Source organism: Scardinius erythrophthalmus (genome assembly GCF_964197995.2).
Source record: "Scardinius erythrophthalmus genome assembly, chromosome: 20".
Classification (NCBI taxonomy): Eukaryota; Metazoa; Chordata; class Actinopteri; order Cypriniformes; family Leuciscidae; genus Scardinius; species Scardinius erythrophthalmus.
In genome coordinates, this window is record NC_138240.1 from 27072607 (window position 1) to 27097092 (window position 24486).

The 24486-nt window shown below is 36.3% G+C and overlaps 1 protein-coding gene across 2 annotated transcripts; it reads right to left on the reverse strand.

Moving 5' to 3' along the window:
- Nucleotides 1–703: 703 nt before the first annotated feature.
- LOC308680929 (proprotein convertase subtilisin/kexin type 5-like) lies at nt 704–23128 on the reverse strand. 2 transcript variants are annotated; one of them, XM_081349389.1, is made up of 17 exons: nt 22849–23128; nt 22594–22730; nt 22308–22508; nt 18587–18655; nt 16628–16670; nt 16394–16542; nt 14656–14856; nt 14269–14352; nt 12938–13130; nt 11580–11794; nt 10991–11236; nt 9000–9233; nt 8534–8711; nt 5042–5253; nt 4033–4133; nt 3574–3763; nt 704–2365 (listed from the first exon to the last, which is right to left on the reverse strand). In XM_081349389.1, exons 1-17 carry the CDS (start codon nt 23007–23009, stop codon nt 1947–1949), a joined length of 3033 nt encoding a protein of 1010 aa, XP_081205515.1. In that variant the 5' UTR covers nt 23010–23128; the 3' UTR covers nt 704–1946. The 2 variants fall into 2 exon arrangements, with proteins under 2 accessions (XP_081205515.1, XP_081205514.1); XM_081349388.1 differs by having other exon boundaries at nt 4033–4136.
- Between the last annotated feature and the right edge of the window lie 1358 nt (nt 23129–24486).

Below are 24486 nucleotides of genomic sequence, written 5' to 3' on the forward strand. Positions count from 1 at the left end.
AACAAACAGTGAATGAAGATGTTATCTGGATGTACATAAGTACTGAAATGATTGCAGTGGTCTGACATAATATTGGTGTGGACAGAAGTTCTGTACATATGTTTTTACTATGCACTAGTACTAAACCTTCACATAAAATAACGGCTGCCTTTTTTCTTTTCCTTTGGTTAAACATTTAATGGAGTTTTACATTTGTAAAGACACTCAACAGTCAAGTTAGATCTTAAGGTTTACAAATGTCTTTTTGATTTACCCGTTTCTCCATGTTGTTTTCCTGTATAATGCATGCTTGAAACGTTACAGCAATCCTCTGTAAAAGTGTGGTCACATTAGTGAAATTTCGTGGGCAAAAAAGGTTAATTGTCAATGGTGTAGCAATGTATGAAGCACAGCTCACACAACTTTCTAACCAATCAGCTTTCTGTTGGTCAAAGCAAGCAAGGGAATCCCCGTGACCGACTTGAACCCGTTGTGAAATCTGAGGAAATTTTCCTTCCTCGCGCGAAATTCAGATCACGTGGATTCCTATTGAAATGACTAGATTTCGCCACATGTGACCACATCTTAATATAGGCACAGAATGTTAATGCTGTAATCTTAACAAATATGTTTAGACACTCATGTAGACAGGACCTTTATATGTTAAACTACTGCTGCTTTAAATGTTCGGTACTGTGTGCATGTTTTTTTTTTTGTTGGTCAGGGCAGTGCCTTAGATATGTAACATACTATCATACAGTGCACAACCAAGCATTCCTTCTCTGTTAATACCTACTTGTAAGCATTAAACAAAAATGCCTTATTTGTTGTTTTACTGTTGTCTGTTATGTAACTCTTTCATGATCACATGAATGATAGAGATGGGAAATGTGAACCAGAAATGAATAATTTCTAGTTCTGTGGTAATGGTAACAGATCTATTTTTAAATGATCTTGTCAGTCTTCCTCATCTGGTTACGTAAGTACGTTAATAAGTAATATAATAACTTTCGCAAACAAGCCTGTGATTAGACTCAGTTTGATTTCTGGTATCATTTTCCGTACTGTAGCTAAATATTTGTTCATCTTCAGGGTGAGGTTGCTGTAAAGATAATGTTCTGAAAACAGCTTTAGATATCCTCAAGGCTAAGTGAACTGGCTCTGATTTAATTTTGTTCATTGCCTATAATATCAGCTGACATTTCAGTAAGGGTTTCCCATGCAATCAAAAGACTGTTAATCCTTGGTCACAAGTACACTAGGGTTCAAAAGTACGAAGTACGTCTAATCCTATACTGAACCCAACTTTTGAATGGTTATGTACACAAATTTCAAGGGTTTGAAAGGTTACTTTATGGTTTACTGTGCTAAATTCATAAAATGAATGTGAAATATAAAGACTTTCTGATTTGCAACAGCAGTCTGAAGATCAGTTCTGCATATAACTGCACTGATGTTATCATCAGCACTGTTAATTTAATCAAGTAATCAAACTTAACTGACATAAACCACAACAATGAGCCACATTGCCCAATTCATCATGTAGACAACAGGCTGAATAATCATTACACTATAAATCATTCACAATAAGGTCTTAATTACAATCATAAAGCAACAGGCATGACTTGAGCATATACTGATGACACCACCACATGATATTTAATATGACTTATATTTGCATTTGCACCATCCAAGCGGCTCTCTTCCATAAGAGTAGATGAGTTAGCTAGGAAGAGCTTGTACATTCTACCAAATATCTTCCTTTGTGTTCCACAGAACAGAAGAAATGGGCACAAGTGTGTTTTAGAACAACATCATGGTGAATAAATGACAAAATTGTGATATTTGTGTAAACAATTTCTGTAATGGTTGATTGATGAAACTTAGTGGGTTTCTGCATGTCAAAATCTTAATAAATAAAGTATTGTTATGCACATTTCAAAGAAAGTAAGCACACTTTTGATGTTTTATGTGATAATATACATCTCATCGTCATATTCCAGCTCCACCTCCTCCTCCTCCTCCTCTTCCCCCTCCAACATGCTGTATTTAAACTTACGATACACTATCCCGTCCCTCCCCATGTAAACGATATCCTCGTCCTCCTCCTCTTCATCCTCCTGGCCTTCGTTTCGATCGCAATACTCCGCCTGTATGCTGTCCTTGAGGGTTTTAGAGGTGAACGGGCCGTCTGGGATTTTGGCATAGCCATTTGATTTGACGACGGGCTTTATGGTGAACCTCGTCCGAAAATGCAGGAAGAGAAAAATGGCAAGCCACAAGCTCACCAACACAAATATGAAAGTGAAAACAACAAGGCCGGGATGACCCAAAGTCGCTGGATCGTTGGTGAAAAGGTTGTAGTTCAGCGCGACAATGCATTCATCTGAGAATGAGAAAAGTTAAAGGTCACATTTAGGACTGCAGGAGTATTCAATTGTTCAAGCATAATTTAGTGATGCCACTTTGAGTTACAGTAGTGCTATCAAACGATACAGTAGCTAAAGAATATTACGTGAATCGTACAGATTGATATTGATGGCTCATCAATGGCATGCAGTGTTGGGTGTAATGTATTAATAAGTAACAAATTACTGTAATTAATTACTTTTCCCATGAAAAGTAAAGTAAGGGATTACTCTTAATGTTTCTGTAATTTATTTACAGTTACTTCTGATGTAAATACGGTGTAGACTAAAACAATTCTTAATAAATCAATAGTGGATTTAACATCAAGATTTTATGTCTAATGTTAAAATGTATGTTTTTAATGTAACCTCCTCCTCCCTTTGAATACTTTAGTCAGTTCAAGAATAATTTATGCAAGTTTATATTATCAGTTATAAACTTGCATAAATAGAATCAGTTTCATTCTTCTTGTACTGTCATCTTGTACTGTTCAAGTGGTCAAGGTTGATATGGGATTTAGAAAGTAGTTAGTAATGCACTACTTTTTAGAAAGAGTAATTAGTACAGTAATCTATACTGTCGAAGTAGTAATTATTAATTACTTTTTTAGAAACTTACCCAACACTGATGGTATGTTGTCATTACCACAGAAATTACATTTCAATTTGCACGTCAGTTTTTAAACTTGAACAAAAATGCACTTACAATAGAAGTTCATGAGTTGATTGTGTCTGGGTTTATGAGCAGAAGTGTGAGCTTGTATTATTGTCGTCAATTTCATGAGTTACTCAGTAAATATTAATATAAATATAAAATCATTATCTTTTCTGTAAAGCAGTTTAAATATCAGTGTTGATATTGTAAACTAAAACTATTCAAATGTTAATAGAAATAAAATATCAATTAGAATGTTGCCTTGTCATCTAAATGAAATAAGCTAAAGTTGAAGTGCTAAAACTAAGAACTAAAACTGACATAAAAATTAAAGCTAAATAGAAATATTAAAAAACAAAAGACAAAAGCACATAAAATAACTAAAACTTAAACTATAATTAAAATAATATATAATATAACAAAAATAATTGTTTATCTATATAATAATTTTTTTTTAACATTATAAATGTCAGTAAAAACTAAATCACTATGAAGCATATAATTAATAATAAATTCATTTAGAGCTTGTACCATTCAGTTCGTGGCACTGGCAGCATTCCGAGTGGATTCTTGAGGAATCCATGAATGTTTCCTCTCCACAGCAGGGAAGACACCTCCCATCCTCTGAGAGGCGCTGAAGAACAGGGCACCAGGTGCAGTTGTAGGGTCCCGGGCCTTTACATTCAGTGCAGGATGGGTCACATGTTCCACATGTGTTATTCTATGCAAAACACAAAGAATGTTAGAAAGAAAATCAGTCTAAAATAAAGTATCTGGCCAAATCCATTAATGAGAATGAGGTGTGTCCACACACTCAACTATTAACTATTAAGTGTACTTTTTAATGACTAAGAATTCTGGAAGTGAATGAAAGATAAACAAACAAAGAGAAAATTACATTTCGAAAGGTGTTGGTGCCAAGTGTACACACAGTATAATCAGATTAGTACATGACTGATTTGTTAAATATGTATTTTAAAAAACATTTACCACAGGAATGGGATAATCTCCGGTTAGACATGTAGATGAGCAGATTCCTCCAAACATTTTATAACCGTCATAACATGATGTACAGAAGATCGCCCCAGAGCCTGCTGATCACACATGACACCACAGACTAGTTTAATCACGTTGAGGTATTCAAATCATATCTTCACTCTGATACAAACAATTATTTTGTCCCTTGTTTTTTTGTAAAGAAGCAAAAATCAAGGTTATGGTTAGGGACTTGCAATGGATTTGAATAGGGCCAAATTTTGGAGGCTTTATGGAGGCTTTAAATGTAGAAAGCAGAATGTAAAGCTAGCCATTATCTTGCCATGACAATGAAGTTGTACAATTAATTAAAATTTACACAGAAAATGCTAGTAAACAAGTTGCTGTAAATAAAACAAGTGTAAATAAATTAACATCATACTGTTAACATCTTTGTGGTTATACTATTGAAACAGGCGTCATGAATTGAGAAATCAATCTGTGGATCTTTTGGCATATGGCATTGACCTATAAAAATATCCTGCAAGTTTTAGAACCCAAAACTTCCTCTTTAGTCCAAAACAGCTTTTATTGAAACTAAGCTCCCTTTAAATAACGCACTCATTAAATAACAAAAAAAAAAATAATATTGCGCCATTGACTTTATACCAGGTTTCAGTTGGTCAAAAGGTGCAGTCTATTCAGTTGCCTCAAAATAGTAATGCGCCAACAATGCGCCTGAACACACCTCGTTTTCAGACCAGCACGCCCATGGGCGCACAAATGATATGATAACTGAAAATGATAACTGCGTCGGGCTGAAACTAGCAAAAAACACTTGCCTGTCGCTGCATTGCGCCGGGTGTGAGTAACAATGTTTTTACCATGTGTTATTATTGCTTTGTCTGTTTCAGATCGTTTGATATGTACTCACTTTACTGAAACTGATGAATATAAGAACAACACTGCGACAAACAATGGTACATGTGTCAGTAGAGGGTTGTAGTCATGTGATGAGTCTTACCCTTGCATGTTTTACAGGTGGAGTGGCATCTTTTGCACTCTCTGTCCGAAGAGTGAACGAAATAATTCGAGGGGCAAGTATGAAGACACTGTCCAGACTTTCTCAACAAAAAGTATCCTTCTCTACAACTGAGACAGAAACCGCTGCTTCCTAGGCATTCCTCACATGTGTGATCACACGCTTGACATGCTCTGCTGGCATTTACAAAGAAACTGCAGGGGAAACACATATATGGGTTAAAGAATAATGCTTTTTTATTTTGGGAATTAATAAATCACAAAATGTGTACATTTTTAGTTGCATCAAAAGCAATTCGGTTAGCATTATTATTACACAGCATTTTGGAATAACTGATTCTGATCAATGTGGCAAAAGTTTCAGTATAATGAATCCTAAACTATATATTTCACCTTTGCCTATGCAAAATATCTACTTTTGCTACCTTCGTGTTTCAAGTATCACTTTGCAGTTTCTCTCTTTTCCCACCAACGCACATTAGAATAGGATAATGTCACCATCTTGCAAATAAAAAAGCATATATTAAAATCCTCCAGAAGGTGGAGTAGAAAAACCTCTCTGGCAGTTATGGGACATCTTGCTGCACAAAATGGATGCAAACTGAAATAGTAAAATATTTGTTTCAGCAAGAACAGGATTACATGCTCTAGTGAGCAGTGATAGTGATAACAGCACTGTCTGTTAATGTGAGTCTTATGACACATGGAAAACCGCTCAGAGGATCCACATTGTCCATTTATGGCCTTTCAACAATCTACTCTCTATTATATTGTTTTAGTAGTTGAAAATTGAATTTCTGAATGAAATTTTTATTTTTTATCAACTTTTTTGCAGTGTTTCATCAGCAGATCAATCCAAAAACACACTAAATAGCAGTACAACCCATTGCAGAGATGTATGACTATCCCTGAATAAAGATGGCACTGCTGTGAATAAGGTCTATTGTGGGTGAAGTAACCATTTATTTATTTATTTATTTATGCTAATGCTATTGTCATTTTCTTATTTACATTTAAAAATGTTGCCGCCTGTAAGTGTACAAATACACATATACACAGTTGTAATTAAATTGTTCAACCCCTTTTAATAACTTCTGCAGTCTCAAAATGATTCAACCCCCTGAATAAAATCATTTACAACAGCACAAATCTGCAAAACAGGTGTTGTCTCAAGCACACATGATTTAAATAATCAAGAGCTTCATTAGTTGCACCAGGTGTGCTTGAGCAATAATTCCTGAATTGGGTAGGTTTGTTGAGTCACGTTTGACAGCATGTTAGAAATATGGCTCAAAATAATGGTCCAAAAAGTTAAGAGAATATATATTTTCGCCCTTCAAAAACAAGGAACATGATACAAAAAGATAGTGAAGGCACTAAATGTTCACAGAGACACCATTTGAAGCATAGTTTGCAAGTTCAAAGTTAAAGGAACAGTGGTTACACTACCTGGACGGGGCAGAAAAAGGAAGCTATCAACGGCTGCAACCAGATTTCTGAGAAGGCAGGTTCAGAAATACTCTTGAGTGACTGTGAAAGACCTGCAGCGAGACTTGGTGGCAACATGCACTGATGTTTCAGCTTGCACAGTAAGGTGCGTACTAAACTCATGCGGTTTCCATGCCAGAACTCCAAGACGTACACCACTACTGACCCAAAAGCACAAGAAAAGTCGGCTCTTGCAGAAAAGAATAATGTCTAAAGTTAAGCATGGTGGTGCTCTGTGAGGCTCTGGGGCTGCTTTGCATCCTCTGGAACTGGAAACATGTAGTGTGTGTGGAAGGCAAGATGGATTCATTTTGTATATCAGGAAATCCTAGGAGAAAACGTCATGACGTCAATGAAGCTGAAGCTTGGGCGTCATTGGACCTTTCCAACAGGACAATGATCCCAAGCATACCTCAAATTCCAGCTTGGTTGGAGAAGAAGTCCAGGAAGATTCCATAGTGGCCTTCACAGTCACCTGACTTGAACCCCATAGAAAATCTCTGGTGGGATTTGAAGGTGGTTGCAGCATGCAAACCCAAGAATATTACTGAACTGCAGGCCATTGCTCATGAGGAATGGGCTAAGATTCCTCAGAAACGCTGCCAGAAGCTGATGTCTGGTTATACATCTCATTTGCAGCAGGTCATAACAGCAAAAGGGTAATAAAGTACTGAAGAAGATTGCCATGAAGGGGCTGAATCATTTTGAGACAGCAGAAGTCATTAAAAGTTGCATTTTCAGTTGAATTTGGGGAAAGCACTTGAAAAATATGTTGTGTTGAGCTGTTTTAATTACTTTTGTATGATTTGTTCATGGCAAACAACTGAAAGTCTGTAAATTTTGCCAATAAACTAATTTGCAATGGGGGTTGAATAATTATATTATATTATATTATATTATATTATATTATATTATATTATATACACACATACATGCATACATACACATGGATATTATCATTGTTAAAAACAGTTGCTGCTTAACATCGTGGAAACAGTAATATATATTTTCATGATTATTTGATGAATAGAAAGCTCAAAATAACAGCATTTACTTGAAATATAAATCTTTTGTAACATTATAAATGCCTAGTACTTCAACTCCTAATGGCTCATTTAGGAAGGAAGGAATTTGAAGGAATGTCAGTAACTTGTCATTTAGCTGGAGCTTTTCATCCGAAGTGACATACAGCATACTAATTAGAGAGATCGTCCTCCCACAACAGAGACTGCGTTACTCAAGCGCACAATGACATGAGTGCAGGACTGTAATGACGGCAGATCCTGGAACACCCCAATTGTTGCTTTTGCATGAAATGAGTCATCAGCAATTTCAGTCTCGATTCCTGTAACATACCTATATAACAATGTAACAAATTTGCATAATGCCAGCCCATGCTCTTCATTGGCTGCCCGTGAACAACGTCTACTTTGACCCGCCCTCAAACACTCTAGTTGTAGCTGAGGCCTGGAAAAGTTTGGTTCGTGTTGTTGAAATGTCCAGAAGAAGTTTTTCAGCGTTGGGAATCCACTTTGCATGCATTTCAAAACAATGAGGACTCGCGCTGGAATTGATATTGAAAAACCAGCTAGTTACTGCTTGTATCACTGTGCATCAAGCGCTGTGGAAGCCTTCGGAGCTGAAATTCAAATATGGTAATAGGCGTTTCATTTCCGACACACGCTGTAAGCAGCAGACCAATCACAACAGACTCGACCGTCTGACCAATCAGAGCAGAGCAGGCTCTCAGAAAGGAAGGGTTTAGAGAGACTGAATCTTCAAACAAACCGTTTTCAGACTCTTTAAGAAATGAAGTGATGCACAATGTATATTAAAAGAAAGTGTGTGTTTTTTTACTTGGATGCATGTAAATCTATTTTCAAAACAAAATAAGGAACCTTTAAAATAGCATAGTGGTGGCACTTTAAATAAAACCTAGCTTGATTTTCTCTTAATAAATAAAAATCAATTAATATTGACATCATACTTTGGAGGACAGGAGGTGAAGCAGCTGTGTCCGAGCAGAAGCAGGCCTGGTTTACAGGTTACACAGTCATTACTGTGATGTCCACGGCATGACGCACAGTTCACGTGGCACTGAACGCACTCTTGCTTGACCTCATCTACATAGTAACCACTGGGACACGTGGACACACACGTTTGATCTGTAAAATGACAAAAATAATGTGTACAACATATTTCATTGAACATGTATAATGGTAAACTTTGCATTTCTATCAATATTACTCAGTGCAGCTCTTCAGACATCTTGTATTTTGAACTTGTAATTGACAGCATTTGTGAAGCTTATTTATCTTAAGGCTTTTATTAAAACTCATTTCACATTTCAGTTTAGTTTTCGTTACTCAGATTCATTATTTTAGAGAAGTTTAATTTCATTGTCTGTGTTCCCACACTGGAAAATGAAGTCTGGTGTTTAAGTGAGTTCTTACTGAGCAGGAAGGTATTGGGGCTGCAGCTGAGGCACTGCTCTTTGCTCGCGCCCGAACAGCGGAGACAGCTCTTGTGGCATGACTGGCACTGCCTGTCCTCACCCATGAATGTGCTCAGAGAGCAGTCGCTGAAGAACTCACAGTGCCCGTTAACATCTAACCTCATGTTCGCTCTGCAGGTGAGGCACGAGGACGGGTGAGGACCTGAGCACGTCAGGCAGGACTTGTCACATTCTAAAAAACAGACATATTTGATATCAGCAAACAGTTATGGTGTGGCTATCATGATAGCATGATAGATTGAATGTTACCAAAACATGTCCAGGTGACATTTCTTTCCTTCACGCACTCGCTCGCTCGCTCACTCACTCTTGCCCACACTCACTCACTCGGTCACTCACTCACACCCACAATCACTCGCTCACTGTCGCCCACACACAATCACTCGCTCACTCACCCACAATCACTCACTCACCCACGCCCACAATCACTCTCACTCACTCACGCCCTCACTTACTCACTCCCTCACGCCCACAATTACTCACTCATGCCCTCACTCACTCACCCTCGCTCACAATCACTCACTCACTCACTCACCCACGCCCACAATCACTCACGCACGCCCTCACTCACTCACTCACTCACTCACGCCCACAACCACTCACTCACTCACACAATCACTCACTCTCTCACCCTCGCCCACAATCACTCACTCACCCACGCCCACAATCACTCACTCACTCACCCTCGTCCACAATCACTCACTCACCCACGTCCACAATCATTTACTCACTCACGCCCACAATCACTCACTCACTCCCTCACACCCTCACTCACTCACGCCCACAATCACTCACTCACTCCCTCACACCCTCACTCACTCACGCCCACAATCACTCACTCACTCCCTCACACCCTCACTCACTCACGCCCACAATCACTCACTCACTCCCTCACACCCTCACTCACTCACGCCCACAATCACTCACTCACTCCCTCACACCCTCACTCACTCACGCCCACAATCACTCACTCACTCCCGCCCTTACTCACTCACCCTCGCTCACAATCACTCACTCACTCACCCACGCCCACAATCACTCACTCACTCACCCACGCCCACAATCACTCACTCACTCACCCACGCCCACAATCACTCACCCTCACTCACAATCTCTCTCACTCACAATCTCTCACTCACTCACTCACAATCTCTCACTCACTCACTCACAATCTCTCACTCACTCACTCACAATCTCTCACTCACTCACTCACTCACAATCTCTCTCTCACTCACAATCTCTCTCTCACTCACAATCTCTCTCTCACTCACTCACTCACTCACTCACTCACTCACTCACTCACTCACTCACTCACTCACTCACTCACTCACTCACTCACTCACTCACTCACTCACTCACTCACTCACTCACTCACTCACTCACTCACTCACTCACTCACTCACTCACTCACTCACGCCCACAATCACTCACTCACGCACACGCCCTTACTCACTCACGCCCACAATCACTCATGCCCACAATCACTCACTCAATCACGCCCTCACTTACGCCCTCGCTCACAATCGCCCGCCCTCGCTCACTCTCACACTCAAAATACAGATATAATTTTTTTGCTATTTTAAGGACCAGAGATTTTGTTATATAATGAAATTTTGTATAATTTTTTATATTTATTTTAGATTTTTGTTATGCATTTTCTATATTATTAAATTACATACACTATTGCATCACATAATTACATAAAATTTTCAATGCTCTCTTCTTACACACACACAAGATAAGCTGATCACAAGTTGATAAAGAACGAGTAAAAATATAACAACAATTACATTTTCTTTAGACCTTATACCTTTTAAGACCATTTCAAAACTGGTTTCACAGCATGGCACGTGCATCTCCTTCCTGTCCAACACTATCTTATCAATTTGGGGCAATAAACCCATAAATAAAGGAGAATAAGTATTATACCTCGACACTCTTCTCCTTCCAGGTATGTTTCTGATGGGCAGCGGAACAGGCACTTTCCGTTGTAACGTACATAAGTCATCAAAAACCCAGCCTCGCAGGAGGTGCAGTCATCATCATCAGGTCCGTCACATGTTGCACAATCACTGTGACAAGACTTGCACTTCTTCTGCTCTACATCTGTAAAGTACCCCTTAGGACAGTCAACAATACACTGATCCTCATGCAGGAAGAAGTACTCTTCACACCCTGAAAGCAAGAGAAAGATAAAGAACTAAGTTTGAGAGAGGTAGTGCCACACTTCATTGTTTGAAAAAGAGAAGAAAAAGGAACGTCTAGAATATATAGTCTCTTATGCTCACCACGGCTGCATTTTTTTTTTTTATCAGTAATATAGTAAAACAGTAACATTATGAAATATTAAAATTTAAAGAAACTTCTTTTAAAAATCGTAATTATTCCAAACTGTTGACTAGTAGTGTAGCTGTGTATGAAATGACTTGCCTTGGACAACAGTAAACACTACAGTTCAGTGGTTATTATTATAAAATCAAATAAATCAATCTTTGATAAATAACGTTGAGAACCTCACCACTGCATTTGCCCGTTTGGTCACACTCGGCACAACTGTTCGGGCAGAGCTCACATACTCCATCCTTTACAAAGTGCCTGGAAGGGCAGTGATGCACACAGGTGTGTTTGAGACGCAGGTAGTCTTCCTCACAGCTCAGGCAATAACTGGCTTCCCCGTGACATGAAGCACATCCCGCAGCACAGCTGTGACATTCATCAGCCTCTGGGTAACCTCTGCGAGGAAGCCACAGATATTATATGACCAGTGATTGAAAAAGTATGTTAATGTGTGGCTGTGTTCCAGTTCACATACTTCAACATACACCTCGCCGGTAATGGGAACGTATGGTACTGTACATACTTTTGAATATGAAGTAAGATGCTGCACAGGTATAATAGTACTAGACAATAAAATTGAGTCTTGATTCGCAAAACCATTTGTCATGTACTATTAGCTAAATGCACTACTTTAATGGCCCTTTCATACACCCGGTGCAATGCAGTGGTAGGCGCGACATAAGTGTTTTTTGCTAGTTTTAGCCTGACGCAATTATCATTTTCACTTCCTGTACCACGTTGTTTAAATAGAAAATGCATGTGCACCCATTTGTGCGCCCATGGGCGTGCTGGTCTGAAAATGAGGTGTGTTCAGGCGCATTGTTGGCGCGTTGCTATTTTGAGGCAACTGAAATAGACTGCACCATTGACCAACTGAAAGTTGGTCTAAAGTTAATGGAGCAGATTTTTTTTTTTTATTATTTAAAGGGCACATTAGTAATAGGCTATTCGCCTATAGGTGGGTGCACAACGTGCGTACACATTGCTTATTACACACACAGGGATGCGCAGCAGCACACAAACTAGCTAAATATTAAATTAAAAGGATTACAATGTAAAAGATTATTATTGTGTACATAAAGATATGGTGGAATCCGTCTTGTCTCGTAGATGGTCTGCTTGCGCGCTTTAACCTTGTGCATGAGCAGATCCGTTTCCTCTTTCCACTTGCAAATTTCATCATGTAAGTAGCAATCCGCCATGGCGCAAGCGCAACTGGTTTTTAAAGGGAATGGGAGTAACAATAAATGTCATTAAATAATTGTTTTATTTTTTTTACAATTAACAAGGTTTAAAGTTTAAATGAAATGAAAATAAATAAAACTTTAAAAAAAATTCTACAACTGAATAAAATAAAACTGTTTTCTCTACAACTAAAAAAATGGTTGAAAGACTAAAAATAATATAAAAAATACTTCTTTAGGATTTATCGCAATGTACTTGCATACTATTCACGACAGAAAAGTGCAAAGTGTTTGTGCATGAGACTGTGTGTGTGAATATGTAGCATTTTATGAGTTTCGAAGGAACGTTTTTAACCTTTTACATTCAGGGACACATTTTCCATCCTGCAGATAGAGCGGAGGAACACCTTTGCATTTCAAACACTTATGGGCGTCCTGACACGTCAAACAGCCTGCTGAACAATCTTCACAGCGCCCACTCGTCTGGTTCCCATGAGTCTCAAGTGGACAAACGGACACGCACATCTGGCTGTTGGTAAGAAACATGCCTGTAGAGACAGACAAACGCCCATGTAGATGACATTTAGATTACTGGTATCCATAATGTTTTTCTGCACATCCATACTGATAAATATGTACACTGGAGGAGCTATTTAAGTTTAAAGGGTTGGTTCACCCAAATAAATTAAAAACTGTCATAATTTATTCACCCTCATGTCGTTCCAAATCCGTAACACTAATTCATCTTCAGCTACCAAGATTCATAAAGAGATCGTAAAACTAATCCATATGAATTGAGCGGTTAAGTCAAAATTTTATGAAGAGACTCGATCACTTTATTTGATGAACAGAATACATTTAGGCTTTTATTCACATTTAAACATTGATCAGCGAACATAAACAGAAGCTAAACCGAACCTGCTTGACGCGTGAGAACAAACCTCATTGGATCTTGCTAAAGCTCAAACGTGCTGCGTAACACGAGAATGAACCTCATTGGTTCTTGCTGAAGCTCAAACGTGCTGCGTAACACGAGAATGAACCTCATTGGTTCTTGCTGAAGCTCAAACGTGCTGCGTAACATGAGAATAAACCTCATTGGTTCTTGTGGAAGCTCAAACGTGCTGCGTAACACGAGAATGAACCTCATTGGTTCTCGCACGTCAAGCAAACATGCTTGACCAACCACAATTAATGTGTGAGTTGATGAATGTTTATATGTAAATAAAAGCCTAAATTAAACCTGTCCATCATATATAGCGATCGAGTCTCTTCAGAAATTTTTTACTAAACCGCTCAATTCATATAGATTAGTTTTACAATCTCTTTATGAGCTTTTCTTACGGGACATGAGGGTGAGTAAATGATGACAAAATTTTCATTTTTAGGTGAACTATCACTTTAAATGGAGAATTCGATTTTTTTCTAATTGACTTGATTGTTTCTTGAATTGTTGTCTATTTTGGTCAAACTGTATTTTGTTCTATTTAAATATATGGTGATGTTTAGAAATCAGGTGATCATGTCACATAACACACATTTATCATATCATCAATGAACTCTCAGTGCATTCTTAAACCTGAATGCCTTGGCTTTAAATGGTTTTTTTTTTCATGAAATAAATTATCTCTTATCCAAAGAGCACCAGGAGAAGAAGATTTTATAGCACATTATTGTTTTGCTCACCTTTCTCACAGGAATCACATTGCTCTTTGCCGTGCCCTGAACACGTCCTACAGGAGGAATCACATTGCTCACACTCACCCTGGCCTGCACAACACACACACACACACACACACACACACACACACACACACACACACACACACACACACACACACACACACACACACACACACACACACACACACACACACACACACACACACACACACACACACACACACACACACACACACACACAAAATAAATTAAAATACATAATAAAGACTCATGCTTATTTTAAAAGATTTATAATGAAATTAATATAATATAATATAATATAATATATGTTTACTTTTATTTAAATAATGAATACTTTAAATTAATTTTTAGAATGTACTGCTTTCATACTGTTTCTGAAGCTTCCGTCAGAACATTTGATCTTGCTCTTGTTGATGCATTGACCCTTTTCCAGAAACATGCCATCTTCACAGGAATCACAGTCGTCATATTCCGGACCACCGCACGTCCGACACATGTGGTGACACGGCTCGCACTCCTGTTTCTCGTCACCATAGAAACCCTCCTTACATGTTGCTACGCACGTGCCATCTGCAGGCAGACAGAATTTCAGTAAACACACAAGTATTTGGGCAGATGAAGGCTTAACCCTCTAGTGCTGTTTGGTCATTTTTGACAGAAACCTTTTCCGTTTTGTTCTTTTAGAATTTTTTTACTTCATCAGAATGGTACGAAACTTGTAATGTGAACACACACACACACAACCCATCATGGATATGATTCGAAAAGGTTAAATTGTCCTAAAAAAAACAGTCACACTCGTACTTTTCACGGTCAAAAATCACCACATTGGAAACAAATGGGAAGCAAATTTCATCTAGTGGAAACGTTTGGTACTGCGCCCAACAAAGTCTTACTGAAAGCTCTTTTTTTTGAGCTATCAACCTCAAATTTGGAACAAAACTTGTTTAAAATTTAAAAATAGTATTAAGATTAAACTTACATAACTTTTTTTTCTTCATCACTTTTTTCACTTACAACAATAATATGTTTAGTCTCTTCTTTAAAAAGAGACCAAACTCAAGTCTGTGCTCAAAAGCATTCAAGATTTACAACAGTTTAAGTTGGAAATTTCATTTTCAGGCCCATGCTCAAAAAAGTGATTAACAGGTAATAAATGGATCATAACTATTCCAGAAATATAATTTAGTACCATCCCCTAAAAAAAAAAATAATAATAATTAAATAAAAAAAACATTAACGAACTAAAATATAGTATATTTATTTCATTAGGAAAAATAAATAGTGACGCAACCAGCACCAGAGGCTTAGGTAAAGGTTAAATGGTTTACTATTGATCTAAAGCATGGATGCAAACTATGAAAACTATGAAAACTAAAACAAACTCAATGAAAACTAAAACAGACTAAATGAAAACAAAATAAAAACTGACACCTGGGAACCAAAACTAAATTACATTTTCATGAATCTAAAACTAGTTTTTGAGTTTTGATAGTGTATTATAAAATTGTATGAACTCCTTGCATTAAACATTAAAATGCCACTTAGACAGCAATAACAATGACATTTAATGCAGTTAAACATTTTTAAACAATATCTGCTTGCTGATTAACTTTGGCAGCCAAAACAAAAAAAACAAAAAAGTGAGAAAGGAAAAGAAAACGAGAAGAAAACAAAGACAAACTAACTGAAAAAACTGAAACAAATACATTTTCATTGCTCTAAAAAAAAAAAAAAATTATTTGATGGTATATTATAAAACTGTTTGCTCATTAACTCTAAAGTATATATATATATATATATATATATATATATATATATATATATATATATATATATATATATATATATATATATATATATATAATTTATTTAAAAAATGGGGGGAAAAACCCCTAAATGAATTAAATTAGAAAACTGGAGGTTTGGGGGGCTAGACTAAAACTAACAATAACGGAGTGAAAACTAACCTAACCTAAATTAAATTGAAAATAAAAATACATTTTCATCTCTGGGTAAACAATCACTTAAAAGTGTGATAGTTCACACTCACATACAGTGTCGCTCACATACAGTCCAGACATGAAACCTGAACACCAATACAGACCTGACAGGAAGATTCCTTCCTCACACAGGAAACATTCAGACGCATCACAGGTCAGACAGTGATCATCACATCGAGAACACTTCCTCGAATCCCCTTCCTTGTTCTCAAACGTCCTCTCAGGGCAGGTTTTGTGACAGCTCGATCTCCACCTGCAGAAATACACAATTGTTTTACTCTCTAAAATATTAACACACCAAAACGATCAAGAAGTCAAAAAGTAAGAGGCAAACTTACTGGTAATAGTCCGGTAAACAAGACATGCAATGCTGTGGATCCACTGAGGGAAAAGTCATACTGTTAATGCACTCTTCACGGAAACGGGAATATATTTCAAAGACAGCGATTACTGAAATGACAAGGTGATTTAAGAGCTTTGACTGGAAATGCAATTCAGTTCACGATGCAAGAACGTAATACTGTGATTCATTGTCTTAATAATTTATACAGAACAACTACTTTCCTTGGTTTGACTTTTTATCAAAGTGTTTCGAAATATTTCAGCCCTGTGTAAGATGAGCAATAAAACCGTTTAGGAGGTGCGCCAAAATATTGTTTATCTAACTGAGCTGCTGCAGAAAAAGAAATGAACATCTTTTAGTTCAAACATGTCTTTTAGTGCTTCTCAGTTCCAAAAAAAACATTATTCTTGAAATAGTACATTGACCAGCAGAGGGGGACAGATCGTGGCTCGATGATGAATGGTATTTTACTAAACTACTCCCAGTGTGAGGTTTTTGGGTTTATAGTGTCAGGCGGTATACCACATCTTTTTTTTTTTGGAAAGAAAGATGTTAAGTATCTCTCCTACCTTATCGTTTCATCCAATTTAAATGAGCCGAAAAGCTGATGTTAGACGCTTATCTGTGTTTTTACCACCTTGATCTTCTGACACACTGACTTGCTATGTCTCACAACCTTGGTGAGCAGACTGACCTAGACCTTGAAGTGTAGACTATGCAGAAGGCACGTGGAGACACAGACCAGACAAACTCCTAAGTTTAACAACTTCAACAGATGAAAAGAGATACGGGAAGCTGTGAGACAGGCACAACCCCTATCATTTGTGCACTACACATGCATCTAGTAAGTGACATGGCGCATCTACAGCAAAAGGGGTCCAAAAGTCTGAGACCCCTAGTGAAAATGCTTCTATTTTGTATTATTTTCTAATTTAGAATGATTTTTTTCAATGTATATACATATATATATATATATATATATATATATATTTATTTATTTATATATTGAGTATCGTACTCGACACATCAGGCTTTTATGGCTCATATAGAGTGATATAGTGAGAATATGTAGCTCAAACTCGAGGAGGAAAAAGCAAAAAAAAATAAATAAATAAAAAATTCAGAGGCCGAAAATGCAATTTGGTGCAGTTGCTGATATTTATATGGCCAAAAAGTAAGAAGGCATTCTGACAGCTTGAAATATAAATTAATGAGATCTTTATAGCACTATAACAGACTACTTAAATATCTATAAATATCTACTACTATATAAATATCAGTAGTAGTCACTTTATATCTCCCAATAATACATTTATGATCAAAGCTCTGTGATTTTTATTGTGGGGGCAAAATATATGTAATGCAATACAATGACGAATGAGAGATCATGAGAGATTTGTTTCTCATAAACCTGATGTTTTATATTTGATATACACATTTTAACATGACTTTTCCAAAAAAAATGTGTGTAATTAAATATTACTAACAATATAAAAATGTATTATGTTTAGTTTATAAAAATCATTAAAGATTTCGTACCAAAAAAAGACGTGATATAACCTGAAAGGGAGATGTTTTTACAATAATACTAAAATGCCATTTATTAAATAAAACTATAAATCAGATGACAGAAGGCATGTAGTAGATAACAACAGTTTTGATCATGTTGATGATTTAGAGGCCTTTGAACTTTGCATATCAAATATGATACATTAAACTTTATAGGGTTAATAACATAAGAATGATCAAATAGTGCATAATAGTGCAAAAAATAATAATGTGTGAAATACTAAAGCTTTTCAATGTGGTCTCACGTTTTTATTCCCTGCTGAATGTTAAACAGAATAATAAATCAGATGTTTTCAAGACTTAATGCTGACTAAAGAGGTCCTGTTTTTTGCTGAAGATGTGATGCACCTTGTTCACACTTCCATCCAAATAATGATATACTGACCAGTGAGGCAATGCTGACAGCCCTCTTCACAGGTCACACAGTCTTCATGATCTGGATCGACTTCTTCACCTGTAGAAGAACAAGCATTACACCAAGAGTCAGCACTTTCATATTCAGAAGTAGTATTGAGAACATGGAAAAAGATAAATGCATGTTACAGATGTACATCAAACTAGATCATGTGTCTGTATTATCATGTATACAAAAAGAGTTAAAGAGTGTGTTTGAGTTTGAAAAGACAGGAAAAAGCAGACGAGACTGTGTGTGTGTGTGTGTGTGTGTGTGTGTGGTAGACCTGGAGGCTATAACGCAGGACCCGTTTTTACATGTCTGCCACTAATGATAAGAATTTTTGTTTCCCCGCTCTCTCATTTGTGCTGCTATTTCAGTCTGACTTCTGCAGACAAGCTCTTCCCTCATGCTCGGCACATCTTTGCCCGTGATAACAAATTTGTGAAGAAGATTAGATAAACAGCAGTGGGTGTCGTGAGAAGCCAAACAACATCCAGCGAGTTACAGATATGATTGATCGTTTACAGATAATTTACAGATATATGCAGGCTAAAGTGATCCAGCACAGCACACAAAATGAGAGAGAATAACTTCTGTCTAGTGGAGAGAATCAAACAAATACATGTCCTGGTCACATTGTACTGCAAAATCTAAAGATTAAAAAAGTACATTTTTAGAGCCATTAAGATTTTGTGATCTTGTGAAGCACAACTGCTTTCAACACTGATAATAATATATGTTTATTAAGTGCCAAATCAGCATATTAGAATGATTCAGAAGGATCATGCGACACCTTACATATGAATACCTTACATGGTAACACTTTATAATAACTTTCATTAATAAATGATTAACAAACATTATATAATGCTTAAAAGATCATTATATTCACAAAGCTAGAAATATGAGATCACGTGCTTGTTAATGTTTACTAATGAACTTAAACATTACATAATGCTTTACTAATCATTATTTTATGTAAATTGAAATGCTTACAAAACAAATGTCATTACACTTTTCAATCATGCACTTCTTGAAAATCTACAAATGATTTTGACAGATGGTTTACAATGATTAAAAGAGTCATTCATAAATCATTAACAAACCTTATATAATGCTTAACGGATCATTAGTTAATATATTCAAACAGCTATGAGATAATATGCGTTAATGTTTAAATCGACTTTTTAAACATTACACAATGATTAACAGATCCTTATATAATGTAATAAAATGCTAACAAATGTCATTAACCTTAAATGCATGTATTGCCTTATTTGATTTTCGTTTGCTGGTGTGTATGCAGACTTCTACTATTTCCAAATCACTTATTAATTATTTGTTCATGTTTTTGCAGTACCCAATCTAAAGTTGAAACTATTCATTATCTGTAAATGTTTCTAAACGTTTACTAATCATTTAGTGCCTTTATGTGCAGTCATCTCGATGAAGAAGTGTCCCAAATGACCTGAATTCACGCTTTTTACAGTACCCAATCTATTTATCATTTGTAAATGTTTATAAATGTTTACTACTAGTCATTTAGCACCTTTATGGGCAATGGACGTTTTGCTACTGTAATAAAATTTGTATAAATGTAGTTAAGTTTAACTAAATGCTTGCTAAAGACATAACACATTGTTCTTGGCATTATAATTTAGATGCAAAACACGCTTTTATTGCTTCAACACTACACTATATCCTTAAACAGGATATTCCTTGAATCATACAATCAACAGGAGAAAATACTTGTTCATTTATCAAAACAATGTAATATAAAGTTTGAACAGTGTTCCCTTATGGAAATGAAATTTACCCCTATACACTGTTGAACCCTTAACCAATCCTTAAACCTACCCGTACCACCAAACCTGTCCCTAATCTTACCCGTATCACACCTCAATAGCAGCATAAGTGTTTTGCAATAGAACATCAACACAGTAAGAGCATTATACCTAACAATGGAATATTATTATTTTTTTTTTTACATAAGTACATAGTTAAAGACATCTAATATAAAGTGGGACCAGTCATTGTGATATTGTTCATTTTTCAGTTGAGCATCCGGATCACTCATAACTACCAAACACCTTTTTGCATTTCTACATTTGTAAATGTAAAAAAGTTAGGTAATAAATAAACTGAAGTTTAATGACATTTGTAGATTTACAAGAAGTTCTTGATCATATTAATGAAAGTTTAATGAAATTTACAAACATTTTAATTTACATTAAATAATGATCCGTTAATCATTATGTTCATCATTAGTAAACATTATCTCATATTTCTTGCTATTTGAATATATATTAACTCCGTTAAAGCTACAATATGTAATTTTTTTCACCGCTAGGGGTCGCTAACCTCTTACAATAACAAAGGCGTAGGTTGAAGCGGAATTATGGAACTTGTCGTCATGCTAATGGATCTAATAATGATTATGGATAGATTGCTAACGAGAGACAGATATCAGCGCCACACGCAAGTCCCGCGGATATAAAGGAATAAGGACATTTCATTCTACCGAACTACACGCTGAAAAGAATTACTAAATAAAAATGTGCTGAATTACTACTCACACAGGTCAGTTTATTTGACGAGTTAAACTTGTGAGGTAAAGTAGTGCTGTTTCACTTGGTCTAATGTTACACTATCACACTAAACTGCATTTGAGTGTGTTGAAAGTTATAATGTTATTCTATGTGTTAGTTTGTTGGCTGTATGAGACTAGCAATAAGCTAGATCAACATAAGAATAACATACTGATCATACTCTAACATTTCATCATGTTGAGCTATATAACATTGATTAGTTTTATGTACATTTGCTCACCTGTCTAATAAAGTACATGCAAGAGCGGCGTCTCGTCAAGTCGAAGTTAGTCGCGGACGTGAAGCTCTCGGCATCTCGAAAACGCAAAGTCGATATTGATCCTCGTTTTATTTCTCCTTTTGTCCCAAAAACTGCTTGCCATGGTCCATAATGTTTGAACGAAACAACAACAGCGTGTATGTGCCGCTTGACGTAACGCAGTTGTCCACGTCTGTCGCCATGGTTACTATGGCAGTACAAGCGGAAACCAGGGATAACGCGGATATTACGTCACTGACAGGCGACAACGACCAGGGACGAGCCATTATTTAAAATTGGAATTTCTCAAATAACATTTTTTTGGGAACTTTTGGGATATTGTGAGTACACAACTGCAGGAAATATATCACACTGTGCAAGTGATTTTTGGATATTTTATTACAAAAATCTTACATATTGTACCTTTAAGCATTGTATAATGTTTGTTAATGAATTATTAATCAAAGTTATTATAGTGTTACCAATTACATTTTAAAATATGTATTCAAAAAAATGAACAGTAGTGTAGCAATTGTAGCAATTTACTTTGTACATTATTATTTTTCACATTACAGTGAGGAGAAAGATCTTTTTTGCATTAAGGAAATGAAAATAAGAAATTTTGGAAACTTTGTAATGAAAAATACTGGCAAAAAAGCAAAAACATTGTTTTTTTTACACTGGGCCTACAGTTCATCCGATAATTAGATTTTCTGAAGAATTTTAATAATATTTTAATAATAAACTCCCTCACACACCAAAATGAAGCAACAAGAACCTTAACAATCACAAAAAAAAGAAACAAAGGAAAAAGTCAAGCAAGCCATTAGGAACATTCTAGAAAAGTTATGATGCAACTGACCCACTCCACACAGCAGTCTGGCACACATCCCGTCTTTGGGGTAGTAGGAGGAGGTGCAGTGGAGACAGTGGCCTGTGGACGTACACACGGTGCAATTTGGAGGGCAGGGATCACAAGTTCCCTTCGGAGAATGGAAATAACCCCCTGGACAGCTTTTACGACACTCCCCTTCAAAGAGGTACCGCTCCACTCCGAACTTATCTGTGTGAAAACAGAAACAGAATAGAAACAATGTTAAGAGCCTGTATTTTTCTCTGCCAAGCGAGGCGGTCATGGCTCAGTTTACCTTTTCCACAGCGAGTACATTTATCAGGCCCCTCGTCTGAACATTCCAGGCATGTGTGGTGGCAAAGATGACACTGTCCATCCCTCTCGTGCTTCCCAGGATCACAGCCGAGCACACATTGCCCATTATCAAACAACCTGCCAAAGAATACAAAAGTGAAATCTTTTCCCCACACAATGCACATTCTGTCTCACTACAGCTGTATTTGGATATGCTGACGTGCTTTAAGAAACAAGTGACTTGTTCACGCCTCACCGAGTGGACAAGCAGCTGATGCAGTCTTTACTCTCACGTCCAGTGCACTTGTAGCAGGTTGAGTCACACAGTTTACATTTTTTATGTTCGTTAAAATACTCCCCTGAAAATAAAATACAGACAGCACATAAACTACATATAGATCCATTATATAATGGCATGAGCTAACTAGAATATCCTATACTTTATCTAGTGGGAATTTTATTTAGCAGTTGCTCCATGCTTTGCTGGTGAATAATCCAACTTTAAATGATGCTTGTTATATTATAATATTAGTATATTTATGTAGCATCACAAATAACTTGGTATTTTTTTAAGGCACAATACGATAAAAAATAATAATAATAAAAAATCAAACAAGCAAACAAAAACCCAAATGACAAATAAGAAAACAAATAAACAAAATTAAATGAGAAATAAAACAAACAGAAACAAAATTATACATAAAACAAAATGGAAAAATACAAAATTAACAAAATCCAAAACAAAATCAAACAAGCAAGCAAAAACCCAAATGACAAATAAGAAAACAAATAAACAAAATTAAATGAAAAACAAACAAACAAAAAGAAAAACAACAAACCAAATGCTAAATAAAAAACAGTAAAATACAAATAAGCAAACAAAAAACTAAAGCAAATGACAAATAAACAAAACCAAATGAAAAATAAACAAAACAAGGTAACAAAACCAAGTGATAAATAAAAGCAACCAAAACCATATAAACAAAACCAGATGATAAATAAACAAATTAACAAAACCAAATGACGAAAACAAACAAAACCAATCAATAAAACGAAAATACAAACAAGCAAACAAAACTAAATGTCAAATAAGCATACTTGCATATATACAAAAAGAGAGAAAAACTGAGTGCTTACCTGTTCTGGGATTTAGTATTAATTAATGAAAAGGACTTCTGGTTGAAGGATTGACCAGCTGACAATTCTGATTTCAGACAATTCAAAAGGCCATGCAAATGCAGGATTCATAAATCAGAACACTCTCAAAAGAAGAAAGCAAGCTCATGCAGGACGCACACATACAATGTGAAAATCGGAATATTTCGAAAAAGGTGATTTTGTGAGTTGCAATAAATGACCGCGTAAAAAGATCAATCAATCAATTGAACTACACCCAATATCTTTGTTAGCATAAACAAAACAAATCTTTTTCAGAAATCCAAGAAAAGATTATATTAATGAAGATGACAGTAACTCAAAGTCAAGTCAAAGGCAACAGATTAATCTTGCAAAAATAATGCAACTTTATAACTCTCAAGGTGCCAGAATAGATACAAAACTATCCTAAAGTGATGTCATGGGACTGAAGAAAGCTTAAAGACATTAAGTTAACCTTTAACCCCCAGGCCGAGCAATCTATGTGTGAGATTTCCTTTAGAGAGAGCGGGACATCTATGGCCGACTGACCCTCCTGATGACCTCAGCTTACGCTCTGATACACTCTATTCACTCAAATCTGACAATCCTGATGCAAACGCTCACGACCCCACATGACCGTAATTGAGTTGTCAATCACTGGACTTAAAGAAACATGGGTCCAAAGCCAATGTCATCCCTGAATTAAAGGAGTTTTCTCACTCAGAACGGCTTATGTTAAAATGTTTAAGAATTACTT